The sequence below is a fragment of the Phocoena phocoena genome, chromosome 14 (assembly GCF_963924675.1).
Source record: "Phocoena phocoena chromosome 14, mPhoPho1.1, whole genome shotgun sequence".
Classification (NCBI taxonomy): Eukaryota; Metazoa; Chordata; class Mammalia; order Artiodactyla; family Phocoenidae; genus Phocoena; species Phocoena phocoena.
This window is the reverse complement of record NC_089232.1, coordinates 69,661,073-69,682,188: the sequence shown is the minus strand read 5'-3', so window position 1 is coordinate 69,682,188 and position 21,116 is coordinate 69,661,073. Positions and strand designations below refer to the sequence as shown.

Sequence of the window (21,116 nt, the reverse complement as noted above, 5' to 3'; positions counted from 1 at the left end):
AAGGTTGTTAACCTAGATACCTCTTGTTTTCCCTTAAGCTCTACCACCTTTCTGTTACCTCTTCTGCACTGTAAATATTGACTTTTTATATAAATATAAAACTTTTTCTTCCTTACTAGGATCTGGCTTTCTAGTAGGTACCAGTAGACAGCTGTTTCATTTGCAGCATTGTCTGTAATAGGGAATCTTCTTTTTTTTTCTTTTATAAGCTGTCTTTCCTAGATTTGTATTTCCGACTAGATAGGTGTCCTAATTTACAGAAAATTTTAGTGTGATTTTTCCATTCCTATTTTTCCCTCTTCTGTTATCTGACTCACTTCCTGTGTCTGAGAGCAGATTTCCTATCATCTTGGAAAACAAAGGTCAATTTAGCCAGCATCCAATGTTCACTAAAACGTAGTTTATTGAGGCTTCCTTTAAAAAACTGGGGGTGGGGGTGTGTGGCACAAAATTATAACCTAAACGTCTTCTAGTAGAAGGTTCTTTACTCAGTACTGCGTTCATATTAAAAAAATATGAATCCAAAGGTCCAAAGGAAAAAAGTCTGTGTGGTCAGTTTAACTGGAACATGAATTGCACCTAGAGACCTTTGCTTCCTGAAGATCACCCATTCCCATTATGTGGGCTTCGACAGTGAGTGCTTTGTAAATGCTGATCGCATTAAAACAGCTTTGGAAGATCATCCCATAAATGGGTAAAGACCCAAAACACTCAAAAGAGATTTTTATTCCCTGATGTGACCCTGTGTATTAAAACAAAGAGTTGTAGAGAAAAATTGGTACTATAAAAGCAGCTGGTGGAAAAATTACTTTTGAACCAGTTTAATTTCTTTATCTTCCCTAGAGGTACATCTGAGGAGCTACAGTTGGAAACCTGGCGGTTATTCAGAATAACTCCTGAAAGGAGCGCACACATACAGTAGTAATTAGGTTTCTGTAGTAAGAAACTGTTAAGACAATTGATTTTGAGTATAGAAGAAAGCATGGGATGGATTCTGTGTTATATGCTCTCTAAACACTTGTGTTCTTCATTGTGTTACCCCAGCCTCATCAAACAGTTGAATAATTAGTTGAGTGTCTGCCCTCTCTGTTAGGATATGAGCTCTGGGAGGGCACATCCTACAGCTCTCTTGTTCAGTGTGACCAAGGTCTGGCACATGAACAGAGTAGGCATTTGACAAATATTTGTTGAAGGAATGCAAGTGTAAAAGAATAAAAACCATTTTGGAAGTATGGTAAAATGGAGCTGTACATCTCCTGGGAATTGGAAGGATACTTTTGTATTTTGAATGTGAAGATGTAGAAAGTTTAACCACCATTGTTCTCTGTTGCTTATTAATGTACCTTCAGACGGTTATGTTGAGGGATTTCACTCTCATGAGGCTTATCATTCCTTCTCTCTTCTTACCCTATCTTTAGTTGAAGGATTTCCCCACTTATCTAAGGGTGAAACTTCTATTGTGGTATACCTAATCTGACCTAAGGAAGGCTTAGCTTTAATTGATAGTGTAACAGCTAGTTTCAAATTGTATCATATCATTTTGCTTCAGAGAGGAAGTGTTCTGTGCAATATCTTGTTTGGTTTCAAGAATATAATTTTATGATGAATTGGTTTCTGCTATTATGGGAGTTAATTAACTTGACTGTCAACAATAGCCTGATTACAGGAATTGTGATAATTGTGAATTTAGGTGGGAAGGAGAGGCAGCATACATCTTGAAGGTAACGCTAAAGAACTGGAATCTGGCCTGCACCCTTACTGGTTCATGCAGTTTGATTTTGTTTATTCAGTAAGCATTTATTCAGGGCCTGCTCTGGGTCAGACGTGGCACTGGGGCTGCAAAATTAAGCTGAGCTAGAATTCCTGACTTCAAGGAACTCAGTTTGGTGGCATATGGGCAAGGAAATAAACAGATATAAATAATTAATAAATACAATTAGGTAAGTGTTGGGTGCTGTGGGAGGGAAGGAAGCAGCTCCAGGGAGTAAGGGTTAAAGCTGAGAAAGGCTTCAGAGAGGGGATGGAGGGGAAGGCAGAGCTCAGTCTAGAGGATGAAGCTGAGTAGGCCCCAGTTCTTACCAGGTGAAGAGGGGAGAAAAGGCATCCCAGAACTGGAGAGCAGTGGGGTGAGTGCACAGGGGTTGAGGCCTGAGAGTATTTTCTGGGAACCGTAAGATGTTAGGTGTTGGGACTTAGTGGTGGAGTGTCCAGAGAAGAGACTGGAGAGGGAGGTGGGGCCCCCTCAGAGGGGGATGATTTGATGTAAAGGATTTCTGGATTTTACCCTGTAGATCATTGTTTCTGTGGTCCAAGGACTATTGGCTTTAGAATCACCTGGGGAAAGTGTTTAGCCAATTTCTAGGTCCATTTTGGGAGGTTCAGATCGGGTAGGTTGCTGTGATATTCATGTTAGACACATACCTCAGGTGGTTCTTAGGTACATGGTAATGCTATAGGTTTGGGGAGCCACTTACAAATTTTAAACAGGATCAGATTTTAATTTTAGGAAGCTCACCCTGGCAACTAGAAAATGAATGGAGAGCAGGGGAGGTAGGGGTGATCTGGAGACCTTTTAGGATCCTCCCAGATAAAATTGGGTCAGAAATGAGGAAGGCTTGAATCAAAGCAGTGGGGATAGAAGGGTAGATGGGAATCTAAAGGAGGTCAGAACTGGTTAACCTGCCCACTGAATTTGGCCAGCAGATATATTTAATTTGGCTCACACCTACTTTGTTTCAAAAATTAGTATCTTCCCCATAAAAGCCCAGATTTCTGGATTCTCTTGAAAAACTAAAATAGTGGATAACATAGGCCCTGAACTTCTTCCTGACAAGAATCTCCTGAAGCTGAATAGTGCTTGCCCTCTTCAAAAAGGGTATTTGTGATACAGCCACTATGGAGAACAGTGTGGAGCTTCCTTAAAAAACTACAGATAGAACTACCATACGACCCAGCAATCCCACTACTGGGCATATACCCTGAGAAAACTATAATTCAAAAAGAGTCATGTACCAAAATGTTCACTGCAGCTCTATTTACAATAGTCAGGACATGGAAGCAACCTAAGTGTCCATCATCGGATGAATGGATAAAGAAGATGTGGCACATATATACAATGGAATATTACTCAGCCATAAAAAGAAACGAAATTGAGTTATTTGTAGTGAGGTGGATGGACCTAGAATCTGTCATACAGAGTGAAGTAAGTCAGAAAGAGAAAAACAAATACCGTATGCTAACACATATGTATGGAATCTAAGAAAAAAAAAAAAGGTCATGAAGAACCTAGGGGTAAGACGGGAATAAAGACACAGACCTACTAGAGAATGGACTTGAGGATATGGGGAGGGGGAAGGGTAAGCTGTGACAAAGTGAGAGAGTGGCGTGGACATATATACACTACCAAACGTAAAATAGATAGCTAGTGGGAAGCAGCCACATAGCACAGGGAGATCAGCTCGGTGGTCTGTGACCACCTAGAGGAGTGGGATAGGGAGGGTGGGAGGGAGACAGAAGAGGGAGGAGATATGGGGATATATGTATACGTATAGCTGATTCACTTTGTTATACAGCAGAAGCTAACACACCATTGTAAAGCAATTATACTCCAATAAAGATGTTAAAAAACAACAACAGGGTATTTGCTCTCTAGTGTGCCATTTCCCTACCAGTCCCTGTGCTCCACGCAGGTCTGCTTTGTTCAGTTTACCTGCCTGATCCCTATGTACATTTTTTCCCCCTATGTACATTTGATTGTGATGCTTGATTTAAGATTTTAAATTGACAGAACGCAGTAACTGACTAGCTGGAGGGGGTGAAGGTAAAAGATGCGGAGGAGTCTGGGATGACTCAGGTTCTAGTAGGATGATTGGGTGGAGTCACTGAGATAGGGGTTTTGTGAAGCATTAACTCATTGGTAATAATGGCACCCAGCATTTGTTGAGTCTAAGAGTTAATCCTCTTGATATTTCAGTGAGGAGGTATTTTATTAATATCTCATCAGTAACCTAACTCATACGGGATTGGTCCTTACAGAACAGAAGCAAAGTTATAATTTAAATGATGAATGATGCTGAATCTGGCAGAATAACAGCAATCTTTTGCACAGGGCACTTCTCTTGGACAGGACCATGGGGTAGACTTCTCTTGGAAGGTGTGGTTTTTGGACTTGGAATTAAAACAAAGAAAATTTCATGTTCTAGAGACATATCATTTGTGGATGAAATGTCCCCCATTAGAGGACTGTTTCTGTAATGATTTCAAAGACTAGAACACTTTTCCTCCAGAGTCACAGGGGAAACATGAGAAATTCCTGATCTTTTGATTTTCACTTGTTATGACTGCAGGCCGACTACGATATAATGTGTTAATTATGGCATTAGCTAGATATGTTACAGTTAAGCATAACTTATCTTTAGCTGTGCCTTGGTCTCCTTGAGTAGATGTGGGAAACTGGCCTCTCCCACTTGTAAGTACGTTAGTAAGGCTTGAAAAGTATTTTAGTTGTCTTAGATATAGATTTACAAATGTCTCATAGAAAGAATTATTTTTGCAGTTGGCAGAGACAGGAATCTTTCAGAAGAAGTGAGAGAAAAATGGATGGGAAACTTCTGCAGAGTGAGAGAGAGAGAGATTGTTAGGTAGAAGGTTACTCCATTTCTAGGTGCTATTTGGAAGAAACGAATTGGTTCTTAAACTACTTTCTGAAGCATCAGTTCACTGCTGATGGCTTGCTTTTGTAACTGCTGAAATGCTTAAATGTCAAGAACTTCTCTGCTGAATGAGAATTTGCCCGGCACATAAGGGAGAGAGGGGAAAGATGTTTCAGTCAGAGTCTGATGGGAACCAAGGCACAGAGCCTGGGCGGATCATGCTAAATTAGAGGCACAAGGAAGTGGAAGGTGTGTGAGGCACCAGGCCGAGCCTAATGAGCTCAGTGAGGGGAGGTTGCAATGGCAAGAGCAACGTCATTGTAAATACCCAATAGTGATAATGATAATGATGGCAAACATTCATATAGCACTTACTATATGCCAGGCGTTCTTTAAGGGCTCTACATATATTGTCTCATTTAATATTCACAAGTGCTTTGTGAGGTAGAGGAACTATTATTTACCCCATTTTACTGAGACACAGTGTTTAAGTAACTTGCTCAAGGTCCCACAGCTGAGATTTGAACCCAGGCATTCTGTGTCCGGAGTCCATGTTCTTCATGCTATGTTGCCTCTCAATTCTAAGAATGACGTATAAACTCTGCTTTGTAGTTACTGGGTGTTTTGTGCAAAAGATATAAACATTAGAATAAAGACCTTCAGTGACGTGCTTAATTGGGTTTGTGTCTAATGTTTACAGATGGGGAAAATGTACAGTGAAAAAGGAAGAACTGACTTTGTTTTCTCTTCCCCCAGTTTTAAATTATTCGTAGGGACAAGTGGGCTTGTATTTGCTAGTCTTATATTTAGTTGACTATTAAGAACATTTCATTCACTATTAGCTCTAATTGCGGTAAATGGCTTTTGATTAACTAATTAGCTTTGGGACTGATACTGAGTTAAATAGAACCCGCATCCGAGCTTTGCAGTCTTGAGCATAACTTAGTCTCTCTAACCGGGTTTCCTCATCTGTGAAATGGGGTAGCACCTGCCTCATAGGATCATTGTCAAAATTGAATGTGTTAATATTTGTAAAGTGCCTGGCACTTAGTGCTGTGTTAGTGTTAAGTAAATAAAAAATAAAACTTGACATTTGTGCTTCCCTGCTTGTGAACGTTTAACTGTCATACAACATATACACACATACTCACACCCAAAGACGTTATACCAAGAGAAAGGATGTTTCAGCAAAGGAAGAGTAAGTAAATTTTTTCAAATACCACTTTCCTATTTATGAATCTGCAGTACCTCCCACATATTTATCATGTGTTTGATGTCGAGATTCCTCAGCAAGGATTTCAAGTCCCTTCACTAAACGACCCCTCCTTTTGTCTTATCTTCTCATCTCTTGTTAGTTTATTATATGTTGTTTAAGTCTAGCAAGCAAACGTTTGTCATCAGGACATGCTTGTTCTTGTCTTACTGCTCTAGTTCTTCTCCAGTCGTCTCTCACCACCTTCTCTCCTCTGATTCGTTAGCAGATATAAATGACAGTATTCACGGAAGTGGGATCTCATTGTCCACTGAGTCATGTCCTCTGTGGGTGTAGTTCTTAAAGTCTTGTATTGATTAAAAAGTACTTTAAGAAACTTTCAGTTTCTGTCTTAGGGTTAATATAATGCCCCCCCCTTTTTTCATTTTCAGTTCGATTTGGTGTTTTTCTTTCTTGGTAGATTATTACAAGCACAGTGCCTTGCGTTTAGTGAGTACCTGCTGAATTTTATTACACCTGGTCTCTTGCTCGCAGTGCAGTAGTTGAAGTTGCCATCAGGAGGTTTAGGTGTTGACCACTAAGCTGGTGGTGTGGCTTTTCCTTCAGCTGAGGAGTTTGCAGGAGTGTCATTCACATTTGTTTTCACCAGAGCAGTGGCCCTCAGACTTGAGGGTGCCTCAGAATCAACTGGGGCGTTTGTTAAGAGACAGATTGCTGGGCCCTACCCCCAGGCTGTCTGATTCTGTGTATTTAGGGTAGGGCCCAAGAATTTGCACTCCGTTTGGCAACTACATTTTGAGAAGCACCTCATCAGAGAAATATTCCATTATATTGAAGAGCAGTTAATAAAACCAAGAAACGAATGTAAAGGAGTAAGAAGCTATATTACCGTAATGTTCATATATTAACCCTCAAGTATCAGGTAGTCTTGATTTTGTGGATAGGAGCCTCGAGGTATCTCTTACTAGAAAAGAGGATGTTGCAGTGCTTTCAGTATTGGATATTAGTTTTCTATCACTGGATAACAAATTACCACAGACTTTTGTCTCACAGTTTCTGTGAGTCAGGGCACCAGTTACCTGGCTCCTCTGCTTGAGGTCTCGCCAGCCTGCAGTGAAGGTGTCAGGTGGGCTGTGCTCCCATCTGGAGTTTGGGGTCCTCCTCCAGGCTCATGTGGTTGTTGGCAGATTCAGTTCTTTCCAGTTGTAGGGCTGAGGCTCTCGGCTCCTAGTAGTTGCCCACTTTTCTGGCCACATGGCCTTCACCATAGGCGGTTCATAACGTTGCTGTTTGCTTCTTCAAGGTCAATGGGAGACTCTTCTCCAAACTGTTAAGATGGAGTCTTAGGTAATGAACTATATCCTGGAAGGGACACCTCATCACCTTTGCCCTATAATGTTCTCTCAATCAAGGCAGTGACATCGATCACCTTCACTATATTCTGTTCGTTAGAAGCAAGTTACAGGTTCCACCCTCAGGGGAACGACTGAACCATCAATAGGAGGGGGTTGATTATAAAAGGGCTCGACTCTCTCAGGATTACCTTAGGATGTGTCCGCCACAAATTGGAAGACCGAAGAATGTGTATTGGAGGATACTGTGTTAATAACAGTTTCAGTGTAGTGGATCTGGGTAGCTCATGATTGTACTTGAGCCAGGAGCGGGTAGTCTGGATTAAAGCAAAGTGATCCATTTCGCAGAAATGTTCCAAGATGATTCATAAAGGATTTACAGTTTAGACCTTCCTGCTTATTAGCTGTTAATCCCTGAATTTTATAGTTTCTTCATCTGTAAAATAGGGAGGAATAATCTACCTTATCTATTTTACAATATCAAATAAGAGAACAAATGTAATTGTACTTTGGAAACTATAAAACATACACATGTAGACATGGTGTTATTAGTAGGGGGAGAGTAAGAGCAGCTTCCCCTTGTGAAGTGAAAAGTTGCTGTAGACTAGTTCCCGGGGGAAAAGAGTTCCTGTCATCACTGAGGGAGTCACTCTATACTGCCATTAAACATGCAGAGTAGTTCATGCATTTATTCATTCATATGTGCAAACACTCAGATATGTTTACTGAACTCCTACTATGTTCCAGATGCAGAAAGGATCAGGTCGGGAAGCTTTCTCCGTTCTCTTAACTGCTTCTTTAAATACCAGTGCTCAGTGAGTCCCACGTTTGTATGTGAAGGCAGCTCTTCTGACTGCCTTGATATTTGTTGCGTAAATAACAATTTTTAATAATTGGGATCTTTTGTTTTATGTTTTTTGCTTAAGTGACTGGCCCAGAGACTTGGAATGCCATTGCTAAAGAACTCTGCTCCAGGAGTGGTAGAGCACATGTTGGCCACAATGGATCCTGCCCCTGTAAAGACTTAAGCCTAAACATGACTGAGTCATGAGACCTGTCAGCAAGGGACTGGCCTCCATACCATACCAGTACCACACCAGACACTGAGCTTCACTGTGCAGGGGGAGAGAAGAGAGCTGACATTTCTTTTCTCTCTCCAGAGTTCTTAAGAAAGGTTGATAATGTGTTTCTTTCATTATGTCTGCAAAGTTGGTATGAGCAATAAGTAACTTCATACTGTGAACCCAGTTGTGAACTAAAATTGGTTCTTTGTGACTATCCTGCCTTTCATTCCTAAAAACATGGATGATTTGGAACTCAAGAATTTGGGGAATCATTTGAAAAAGTCAGAAACATCATTTTGAGTTTGCTTACATCTGAAATGATTAACGGTAAGTGCTGTTCATAAACTATTATTAGCTTGTACTCAATCCATACTTTATGGATTTCCGTGGTTAACTAAAATATGTTTTATAAGTGTAAAGTTTATATTTCAAATGGGTAAAGACAGGCTTTGAATTAAAAATCATTTGATAGTTGGAGACTTATCCTCCTTACATTGATTAGAAGACAAAGCAAGGGAAACCTGCATCTGTTTATAGATGTTAGAGTATTACCATCTGTATTAGTATTACATGGGATACTAGCCTCAGTCTAATTAATAAGTTGTCCAAAACTCTGTATTTAGTGCAAGGGTGTGTCAGTTCAGTCAGTTTTCTTATCAGTATATAGAAAGGATTTCAAGTACATGTATAAGGGAAACACTTTTAGGTCCAGGGAAGTGCTTCCATAGTTTTCCTTTTGTTAGAGCCAATTTCCTTCTTAAATTAAGAGGAGGCACATTTCTAATGCCCTTCTCAAAAACGGGCACTTTATAGCATATTTTGGAAGTAATTTAGAGTCATTGTACTGCTCCTGGCCTAACCTGTAATCGTCTCTTGCCTGGTATACTGTAACAGTCTCATAACTATTTTGCACCTTTGCCCCCGCCCCCCGAGTGCATTTTCTACACTGTAGACAGTGGGATCCTTTAATAATATAAATCAGGATATGCACTGGGCTTATGGTAAAATAAAACTCACTGTGGACCTTTGGGTGGTGTCTGCCCACGGCTCCAGTGTCATTTCATACCACCCTTCCTTGCTCACTCACTACGCTGTAGCTCCATCGGCCTCCCTCCACTTTGTGGTCCTTCTACATTTTGTCCTCTGCTTAGAAGGCATCTTGGCATGCACGCCCCCCTCCCAACACCTATAAACCACACACACACCACACACACACACACACACACACGCACACTGCCACACATATATTCTTTATTTTCTTTCTCCTTTTTAAGGTATAAATTATATCCAAACGCGCAGATCTTAAGTACACAATTTGATGAATTTTGTATATGTATGTAACCACCACCATGATAAAGAATTATTTTTAGCATCTCGGAGGGCCCCCATTCAGTCCCTCTCGCCAGACTGCTATTATGACCTCTTTTTGCCGTAAATTAATTTTGTCTGATTTTGAACTTCATGTAAATGGAATCTCCCGCAGCGTGTTCTCTTCAGGATCTCCCTTGTTTGACTCACTGTTCTGTCTTGTACATGCTCTACCTGTCTTCTCATCTTCTAGGACTCAGCTTAAGTGTCCCCTCCCCTGAAAAGCCTTCTCTGAGCACCCTGACCAGGCACATTCCCAGCCCCCTGGTCCTCTGATACAAACACCTTGTTTATTGTCTTCACAGTATCGGTCACATCTTGTGATTACGACTTGTTTTCTTGCTTAGCATCCGTCTCACCCTAGACTGCACTTGGTGAACATAGGAAGCTGTTTGGTCTTGTTCACCATTCTCTTTCTGGTGGCCTAGCACAGTGCCTGGCACAGTCATAGGCACTCAGTCACAATTATCTGTTGACATCACTGAATGAATGAATGAAGAATGAACTCTGCTTTATTTCCTGACTTGTACTGAAGTTAAAAATAAAAAAGTCTTGAAACTTTCTAATGTCTGACAGAATATTATCTAAGATAATTCTGGATTTCACTAAGACTTTATGAAAATCTTTTCTCGTGGGTGACATAGACTAATTGCCATAGATGCCAGTATGGAATCCTGCACCCAAATATAAATGACTAAATGTATTAATAGCAATCTTGAGGGGAATGTTTAGAAGTTCTACCTTGATCAGCATTTTTACAGAGACTTATGTGAAGGCATTGCTAGCATGACAGCTTTACATGCTGAGAGTTTGGGGGGCAGAGCTGGTACCTTGGATAACTGAGTCTGACCCTGAGGAGATGGGAGGAGATAGAAAGATGAGTGGACTCTAGCAAGATGAAATGTTAAAATGGTAAATATAGGGTCTTACACTTAGTTTCCAACAGTCAGCGTCATATTAACGCAGAGAAAGGTGACTTTGCAGTCTGTATAAGAAAGGCCTGAGGGGGTAGGGTGGCTGTGAAGGTGTGTGTAAGTCTGCAGTATGACTTTGTTGCCTCAGGAAATTAATACTGTGTTGAGCATCTGTTACAGAAATAAGTTGTTGAGGAAGAAGACCTTATAGTCATGTTCTCCTTTGTGCTCATGCACCACTTGAAATATTCCTTTTGCCCTGGATCACACTTTTATTTTGGTTTAACAACAAAATGGATTGTCTGGAGCACTGGTTGTCAAACTGAAGCCCCCGGACACCTGTTTTGTGAATAAAGTTTTATTGGAACACAGCATGCCTCTTTGTTTTCTTATTTTCTGTGACTTCTTTCTGCTTCAGTGGCAGTTTTGAGTATTGTTACAGAGACCATTTGGCCTGCAAAGCCTAAAATATTTGCTCTCTGGCCTTTTCCAGAAAAAGCTTTCCAACCTCTGGTCTAGAGAATTAGACCTAGATGATGAAGAGAGTGAAACTTTGGCAAGAGAGTAACAGCAAAAGGAACATGAGATTTTTTTAACCAGGTGAAGAGAAGATTTAGGTGTGACAGGCAGAGCCATCTTCAAATGTTTGAAGCATTATTGTTTGGAAAAAAATTGGACCCTTGTCTGCTTAGCTTTGTTAGGGAAATTGAAAACATGATAGGAAATAGGGGGCGAGGGGAGGATTTTGTTAGCATATAGAAAAGTTGTTTTAACATTGGATTGGGCTATTTCTAGAAGTAATGAGCTTTTTGGTAACCAGAGGCATTTAAAAAGAGGCCAGGGACTTCCCTGGCGGTCCAGTGGTTGGGACTCCACGCTTCCACTGCAGGCCACGCTGGTTTGATCCCTGGTTGGGGAACTAAGATCCGCATGCTGCGCAGTGCAGCCAAAAATTAAAAAATAAATAAAGAGGCCAGGGGCTTCCCTGGTGGCGCACTGGTTAAGAATCCGCCTGCCAATGCAGGCGACATGGGTTCGAGCCCTGGTCCGGGAAGATCCCACATGCCGCAGAGCAACTAAGCCCATGCGCCACAACTGCTGGCCTGCGCTCTAGAGCCCGCGAGCCACAACTACTGAAGCCCGTGTGCCACAGCTACTGAGCCCACGCGCCTAGAGCCTGTGCTCTGCAACAAGAGAAGCCACCGCAATGAGAAGCCCACGCACCACAACAAAGAGTAGCCCCCGCTCGCCGCAACTAGAGATAGCCCTGCGCATAGCAACGAAGACCCAACGCAACCAAAAATAAATAAATAAAATAAATTAAAGAAAAAAATAAAGAGGCTAGATGACTGTTTTACCTATTCACATAGGTGAGGGGCAGGCACGTGAGAACTAGGTATCTCCTGAACTCTTGTGGTTCTGAGATTCTGCCTTGGAATGATTCTCAAACTCAGGTTGTGGTTCTCAAGCCTTTCTCCAGGGCACTGGATTAGTCTGGCCCAACAGATTGTAGATCAAGCAAGTCCTGCAGGCCTTAAACAGGTGATTATTACCTTGTTCAGATATTCTGGTGTATACCAAAGCATCATTCCAATAGAAAATAATATATTTAACAGGCATTAACTAAATTTAGTTTAGCTCCTTTAAAATTTTACTTATTTTTTCAGGCATGTGGAAGGTGTGACTCATTCTTCTTTCCTCCTATTGATTCACAAGACAGTTTCAAGTTTCTTTGTTTATACCAAGTGATATGTGACCTTGAAAAATACTCAAGTGTGTAAGGCTAGAGCACAGAGTGCTCTTTAGGTTTACTGTTTGCTACCTTTTGTAATCTCATATTAGATTTCCTTGTTATACTTAAGCTTATCTGCTATTATTATTAAAGGTAAAAAATGCAGTTAGGCAAACTGACCTATTTGTACTGAGTTCTATAATCTTTTCATACTTCTACTGGTCTCCTGAAATAGAGTTAAAACTTGAGAATTTGGGGACTTCCCTGGTGGCGCAGGGGTTAAGAATCTGCCTGCCAATGCAGGGGACACAGGTTCGATCCCTGGTCCAGGAAGATCCCACATGCCGTGGAGCAACTAAGCCCATGCACCACAACTACTAAGCCTGTGCTTTAGAGCCTGCAAGCCACAACTACTGAAGCCCACGCGCCTAGAGCCTGTGCTTTGCAACAAGAGAAGCCACCGCAATGAGAAGCCTGTGCACCACAACAAAGAGTAGCCCCAGCTTGCCGCAACTAGAGAAAGCCCGCATGCAGCAACGAAGACCCAACACGGCCAAAAAAAAAAAAAGGTGAAATGTTATAATAGTGGAAATAAAGAGATTTTAAAAAGAGAAAAAACTTCAGAATTTAAAAAGAGGAGCTTTTCAAATCAAAATACCATGAGTAAATGACCTTCTTTTAGACGTAAATTCAAATTATGGAAAGCTGTTGAATGAGAGTCATTCAGCAAACATTTGAATTAAGAGCATTGTACTTTGTACATCGTATTAACTATTCGTGTGATGTCAAATTGTTTTCTTCTGATTTGGACTCTTTACAACTTTTGTACTTTGCAGTAGATGGTGGACTTGAAATGTGTGGTTTTCCAGTTTATCTGACCTGCTGGCTACGTCATGTGGGTCTGGGTTCGGACTTTGGTGAAATGGAGGAGGCCGTGGCCCTCCCGCCTTGTCATTGGCAGCTTTTCAGGGTTCATATTGGTTGCATGGCCTCAGGTCTGAAAACTTAAATTCAGGCAGTCCTATCAACTGGGGACTCATTCATTCTACAGAGGTTCAGGTGTCATGGTATCTGTCATGTGGAAAAGCTTTGCAGGCTGTAGAGAACCATGCACGTAGAAGTTGATTTTAGCAAGAACAGTAATACTCATTTAAGGAGGCTTCAGCTAAGAGTCTGGATGCAGCTGCAGAGCTTCTCCGGCCAGTGTTCTCCTTCACCATTTTCTTTCCACTGTCTGTCTCAGATCTTTTGTCCAGGATATCGCATTTCATCAGAATGAGTTGGAGAAATGGAGGCACTCAGCCATGGATTCTGTTGAGTAAACATTTGACTTACTAGCTAACTCTCTTTGCTAGTAGTATTTTAAATTATTTCTATTTATTTACTTTTTTGCTCCATCACACTTTTAAATCTTGAAGCACTGATGAGAAATATTTCCTGCATATCCATAAAACATTCAGGAAGAAATATTGATCTTTAATTATGATTTTTTAAAAAATCAGTTGCTCAGATGCTTACTACTTATTTTTGGGTTGGCCTTAACAGAAAAACCTGAACGAACTTTTTAGCCAACCCAATATATTCATACTAAACAAATGCAAAGCACAGTTGAAACTTTTTTCAGGCATTTGACTAGTATGACATCTTTTAAATGACAGCTTGTTGAATTAGGTAGTATTCCCACTCCCTGAGGGTGAGAATTAAGTTGTCCCTTACCTATTTTGTATCCCTTCTTCCCCACACCTAGTGGATGCTTCCTACATGCCTGGCACTCCAGTGTGTATGTGTTTGTGTGTTTGTGTCTCTGATGAATAAGTCATCAACATGACTCTTAAAGTATTACATAATTACATACATATATTTTGTTAAAATTTTCTTTGAAGTTTTACTAAACAGCTCAACGATTGGGGAATACATTTGAACACCCTAACCTGTTGTTTTCTTCCTTTGCTTATTTAAGCAATCCATTTTCCAGCTGTAAAGGGATCTGTCATTCCTTTGGTGCTCAAAACACAGTAATGGTACCTAATGCTTATATAGCACTAACTGTGGGCTAGGTACTGCTCTAAGCACTTCCTGTGTGTTATCAGTTTATCTAATCCTTATGGCAGTCCTTTAAGGTAAAGGCTGTGATCCTCATTTTACAGGTGAAGCAACTAAGGCAGAGAGGTTAAGTAACTTACCCAAGGTTGTACCATTAATAAGTGCATTAGTAATGGTGTCAAGGGTAAAACAGCTAGATTCCCGTTAGTTGAGAGGGATGAAGGAGGTTGAGAAAGTCAGTGTGTGAATGCACACAGTGTGCTCATTATCCTGCAAATAGGTGAGCACTTGAAAGCAATATAAAATTTTCTGCTGCAACATTATAATATTATAAATATTATACGAAGATGTGCTTGGCCATCTTTGCCCCATTCAAATTGCTTCTCCAGTTCTGTTATTTAGAAGAGGACATTGTGTAACTAGATACATTCTCTAGATTTTTTTTTTTTACTATTATTTTCTTTTTTAAAAAAATTTATATATTTTTGGCTGTGTCGGGTCTTCGTTGCTGCACGCGGGCTTTCTCTAGTTGCAGTGAGCGGGGGCTACTCTTGGTCGCGGTGCGCGGGCTTCTCACTGCGGTGGCTTCTCTTGTTGTGGAGCACGGGCTCCAGGTGCGCGGGCTTCAGTAGTTGGCGTGCACGGGCTCTAGAACGCAGGCTCAGTAGTTGTGGCGCACGGGCTTAGTTGCTCCGCGGCATGTGGGATCTTCCCGGACCAGGGATCGAACCCGTGTCGCCTGCATTGGCAGGCGGGTTCTTAACCACTGCGCCACCAGGGAAGTCCCTGTACTATTATTTTCATTTGAGAAATGTTGTTCTAAATACTTGCTGGTATGCAAGGGTTAGCTCTGAATATTTCTTTTCATTTCTTAACAGTACAGTGCTGTGGATACCAATCCGCTCTCTCTGTATGTCATGCATCCATTTTGGAACACTGTAGTGAAGGTAAGATGATTAAGAAGCATGTACTTAGGTTTCAGTAAGTTTTAAATATTTTAAACTATTTTATGGAGTATTACAGACCAACTGTCAGTTCAGTAAGACGTTTAGAGAAACCGCCTCTCCCGTCCTCCTTTCCTTTAGTCACATACCTTTTGATTTATCTCATCATTGAAGTATAAGCTTATACTCTAGATCTATCATATTTATAAAATGCTTCTTAAATTTTTCTAAAATAAATATAATGTTATGATTATAAAAGTTTGTTGATTACAGAATTATTTAACATATAGAAAATAGACATTTCTATTAACTGATTACGGTTTATAATTTGATATATATATATAATTCCTGTATATATGGTCTTTCAAATTGATAGTTTTTGTTTTGACACATTTGCATGTTGTGGTATGTAGTAGACAGAGAGATTTCTCTACTTTAATTATTCTGTAATTATTTTGAAACAAATAGGTATTTCCTACTTGGCTGGCTCCAAATCTGATAACCTTTTCTGGCTTTCTGCTGGTTGTGTTCAATTTTCTGCTTATGGCATACTTTGATCCTGACTTTTATGCTTCAGGTAAGATTATTACCTTAATATAAAATCTTAAATGTCTAAATAGCAAAAAATGAGATATGGTTATTTTCTGATTCTATTAAGATGCTTGCATTTCTGAAAAGTTTTGAATATTAGAAGGGTTGTAAAATGTTAGAATTGGGTGTAAAGGCTAAGTTGTGTTTTCACAATGTTATGTATGTTTCTAATAAGTTCTAGAAACCGATTTGGCTATTGAATTTAGATATGCTGTCTAAAAAGCAATGAGGTTTTTGTAAATAAAGAGTAATGGGATTTATAAGAAGATGGAAAAGTAGGACTCTGAAGTTTTGCCTGAAAATGAGTATAAGCAAGGCCCAGCATACCTACCAGTTCCAGAAATATCCCTTTCCCTTTTCTAGGTATGGAATAAAAATCCCCTTTTTCTAACGGCAATGTGGTCTCTCTTTCCTCTGCTCGCACTTGTACGTACCTTTAATAACTCCCAGTTTCTTCTGAGAATGGTTGTTAGACCTTAGATATTTACTGACAGAAGTCTGGCCCCTTACTGAGGATGGGAGGCAAAATGAACCTTTGGAGGCAGTTTTCAGCTTATTCCCAATGGCTTCCTTCAGACCCACTGCTATCTTACTTCCTCCCACACCCCAGCTTCTGCCCCGGCTGGACAAGAGAATCTGGAGCACATCTGGGATGAGGGGGGATATGTGGGAAACAGTTTATTCTTATTGCTTAGCTGGTAGATGGAGTTGAGAGGAACAGAAAGATGGAGGTAGATGAGTATTTTTTGTATTCTAAGTTAGAAGATATTTTCCAATAAGAATACTTATAAATGATGTAGTCAGGAGTTTTAGTACTATAATTCCGGGATCCCCAACCCCTGGGCTGCGGACCGGTACCGGTCCTCGGCCTGTTAGCCACCAGGCTGCACGGCAGGAGGTGAGCAAGGGTCGGGCAAGCGAAGCTTCATCTGCCGCTCGCCCTCGCTCGCATTAACCACCTGAAACACCAGCACCGCCCCCCCCACCATCCATGGAAGGATTGTCTTCCATGAAACTGGTCCCTGGTGCCAAAAAGGTTGGGGACCGCTGCTATAATTCATCTGTGTTGTGGGTTCAGCAGACGTTTGTGCACTGACCTAGAGAAATTAACAATCACTGACAACATTGTTTTTGTAGGAGAATTTGGAGTTTCAAACACTTAATGACTTTTGATATTATAGGAATTATGAATATTGAAACTCTGCCTAGGCCTGACTTTATCAACTGAAAATTTTAGCCACAGCTTCTGTATGTGTAATAAAATGGTAATTCAAGATCATTACCATTACCATGCTTAAATTTCATTAAGCATGGCTTTGATATTGTGGGGTTTTTTTAAATTGTATTTTAATCCTCAGAACAGCCTCAAAAGTTTATCTTTGAAACTAGAAATAGTATTTTCTCTGACTAAATAAGACTATTTACTTAGTTACTAAGAGAACTAAAAATACGTAAATATATGTATTTCTCCAAGTCATACAACTTGAAGGGCCAGATTAACCATCTAGTCCCAGTATATTTGGGAAGTGGAAGACAGGAAGGTTAAATGGTATATTCAGGGCCACACTGCTCGTTGGTCACAGAGCCAGGACTAGAACCCAGAGCTGAATCTCACTTGTTTTATCTTGGCGGGGGGAAAGTGAGGTCCAGACATTTCAGAACGATTTTGTTGCCAGAATCATCCAGTTGAGGTAATTTACCTAGACACAAATCAAAAGGTCTTTTGTTCAGCTAATTAATAATTTAGTGAGAGAGTATAGGTTGAAAGCTTAATACATGTTTGTAGTATAATCATAAACAACAAGGATCAGATTAAACACAAGCATTTTTTGAATTCCAAAAACATTATTTTTCATTCTAGGCACATAAGTAATTTTCAAGTGAAGATAGTCAGTCTTGAGTTATGATTAAAGCTCAAAATAAATGCCTGTTGTTTATGAGGGGTTGGGCAGTTACTTTTGTTTTGTCAGAGTTTGCTGATACATTCTAATATTTACCTAGTTCTGCATTCGAAATATATTGTAAAGTACTTCAGCTTCTGTTTAATAAATAGAAACATTTTTCATTGGCAGTATGGGCTATGGTAAGAACAATTGTACTTAGACTGTGTTAAAATCTGAGTTGCTTTCCTTTACAGCACCAGGTCACAAGCATGTACCTGATTGGGTTTGGATTGTAGTGGGCATCCTCAACTTCGTAGCCTACACTCTAGGTAAGAAATTGGCAAATAGTCAGTGGCTGGTGAAACTGTCAGCAAGGATAGCACCAAACGTTTTCTCCTGTGCTTAATTCATTTTAACTAGGGTTTATTAATATCCTGTTCAATTTGATAAATACGTTCTTGAGTTCCTCTGTGAAAAATATTGTCATTTGCTGGGAATTCAAAGAATAAGATAGGAGTTGGCAAACTACCACTTGTACGCCAAATTTGGCCTGTTGTCTGTTTTGTTGTGTTTTTTTTTTTTTTGCGTTACGCAGGCCTCTCACTGTTGTGGCCTCTCCCGTTGCGGAGCACAGGCTCTGGACGCACAGGCCCAGCGGCCATGGCTCATGGGCCCAGCCGCTCCGTGGCACATGGGAGCTTCCCGGACTGGGGCACGAACCCTTGTCCCCTGCATCGGCAGGTGGACTCTCAACCACTGCGCCACCAGGGAAGCGCCTGTTGTCTGTTTTTGTAAGTGAAGTTTTACTGGAACACAGCTATGCTCATTCCTTTACGTGTCTGTGGCTGCTTTCCTGCAGCAGAGACATAGTTGAGTAGTTGTAACAGAGGCCATTTGGCCCACAGTGCCTAAAATATTTACTGTTTGGCCCTTTACAAGAAATATTTCCCAACCCTGGAATAAGACAGCATTTTTGCCATGAGTTTGGGAAGCAGTACTGACATATCAAATAACTGCAGAATACTGAGAGAGATGCTGTAATAGAGCATAGTGGGAGAACAAATATAGAAGTGATCAATTCTCATTTGGTGGAGGGGACGTGGTCAGGGAAGTCCACTGGGCCAGGCTACACCATGTATTCTGCCAAGGGTGCGTTTCGTTGGGATCATCTGTGTGACTTGTCCTGCATTCTCCTATTCTTCCCTGCTTTATTTTTCTCCATAGCACTTAAAACCATATGACCCCCTTGTATGTTGTCTGCTCTAAAATGTAAGTTCCTTGAGGGTGGGTACTTTATCTTGCTCGCTGTGTACCCAGTGTTATAAGAACAGTGCCTGCTCCATAGGAGGTACTCAGTATGTGGTTTTTAAATGAATGTGAAGTAGCAGACCCTGACTTAAAGTTGCTTAGGTCTCTTCAGATAAAAATGACTTGTATTCATAAAACCAGGGTAATTTGGTACAGGATTAAATGCTGATGTGGTGGATGACCAGAGCTGCAAGAGTTTGGGGAAGGAAGAGAATGAAATCAAGAAGAATTAGGCAAAAACTTAGTTAAAAGATCTACATTTAGACAGAGACTTTTGTGCATTTGTTATTAAAGATGAGTTGGTTTTAATGGGACTTCCCTGGAGGTCCAGTGGTTGAGACTCCGCACTTCCACTGCAGCGGGCACGGGAACTAAGATGCCACATGCCGTGCGGTGTGGCCAGAAAAACAAAATTTTTTTTTTGCTATAGGATTTGGTTGCCAAGGACTGCAAGAGGAATAGGGAAAAGGAGAGGCCTGTGTGCTCTGGCTTTTAACAGCATGTCATAAGAGTCTTTTTTTTTTAATTAATTAATTTATTGGCTGTGTTGGTCTTTGTTGCGGTGCGTGGGCTTCTCACTGAGGTGGCTTCTCTCTTTTTTTTTTGCGGTACGCGGGCCTCTCACTGTTGTGGCCTCTCCCGTTGCGGAGCGCAGGCTCATCGGCCATGGCTCATGGGCCCAGCCGCTCTGCGGCATGTGGGATCTTCCCAGACCGGGGCACAAACCCGTGTCCCCTGCATCGGCAGGCGGACTCTCAACCACTGCGCCATCAGGGAAGCCCCTCTTTTTTTTTAAAATTAATTTATTTTTTAAATCTTTGGCTGCATTGGGTCTTTGTTGCTGCGCGCGGGCTTTCTCTAGTTGCGGTGAGCGGGGGCTACTCTACGTTGTGGTGCGCGGGCTTCTCTTAGCGGTGGCTTCTCTTGTTGCGGAGCACAGTCCCTAAGCGCGTGGGCTTCAGCACTTATGGCACATGGACTCATTAGTTGAGGCGCACGGGCTTAGTTGCTCCATGGCATGTGGGATCCTCCGGGACCAGGGCTCGAACCTGTGTCCCCTGCACTGGCAGGCGGATTCCTAACCATTGCACCACCAGGGAAGTCCCGAGGTGGCTTCTCTTGTTGCGGAGCACAGGCTCTAGGTGTGCGGGCTTCAGTAGTTGTGGCACGCAGGCTCAGTCGTTGTGGCTCACGGGCTCAGTAGTTGTGGCGCATGGGCTTAGTTGCTCCGCGGCATGTGGGATGTTCCCGAACCAGGGCTCAAACCCGTGTCCCCTGCATTGGCAGGCGGATTCTTAACCACTGTACCACCAGGGAAGTCCCCGTAAGAGTCTTTTGAAGTACTGTACCATCTACCTGTTTCAGGTCTCCACAATTCTGGCAAAAATCCTGATCTAACATGAACTGTTGGTTGCAAAACCTGCCTTGAAGCAACAATTTATAGCCTTCATTTATACTACTAGTGTGACTATCCTTATGCTTTGCTGCAGAAATATCAGTGTGTTTGATCACAGGGTGCTGCTGTAGGTTCTGCTGGTGGCTTTTTCATAATATATAGGTTATGCGCTGAATTGCCTTTCTTATGAAAAAACATTGTGAGACTTATCTAGACCCCAGACTTATGGGGCTAGAACGGGTTCAGTGAGAAGACGTACAAAACCTAATTAATATGTAGTTCATGAATATAATATTTGTAATAACTGCACAGAAGTTGCACTGAGAATAGGAAATTAAGCCAGCAAATAATAAGAAAAGACTCTTAGGATATATTTTAACTACTTGGGGGCAGAAAAGTTCCCAATCCTATATAACAGAGATCTACAGTGTTTGGGCCAGAGTCTGAGATTCATCCTTTCATATATTCCTTCAACAACATTTTTAAAGGCCCTCTTTGCCACAAACTGAGCTAGGCACTGGGGATAACACTGTGGTGAGCAAGATAAACACAGTAATGATAAGGAATTTTTAATTCCTTGAATCTGAATCTTTACAATTAGTCTAATTCTGATGCAAAACTGTTTCTTTGGAGGAGGAATTTTTATAGTTCAGACT

The 21,116-nt window shown here is 41.2% G+C and overlaps 1 protein-coding gene across 1 annotated transcript in view; it reads left to right on the top strand.

Moving 5' to 3' along the window:
- Nucleotides 1–21,116, top strand: part of SELENOI (selenoprotein I) — a 37,871-nt gene that overhangs the window by 2,551 nt on the left and 14,204 nt on the right. Inside the window, exons 2-4 of the mRNA XM_065891062.1 lie at nt 15,217–15,285; nt 15,751–15,859; nt 18,011–18,085. Coding sequence (XP_065747134.1) covers nt 15,217–15,285; nt 15,751–15,859; nt 18,011–18,085 — 253 coding nt within the window. The remainder of the gene's footprint in view (nt 1–15,216; nt 15,286–15,750; nt 15,860–18,010; nt 18,086–21,116) is intronic.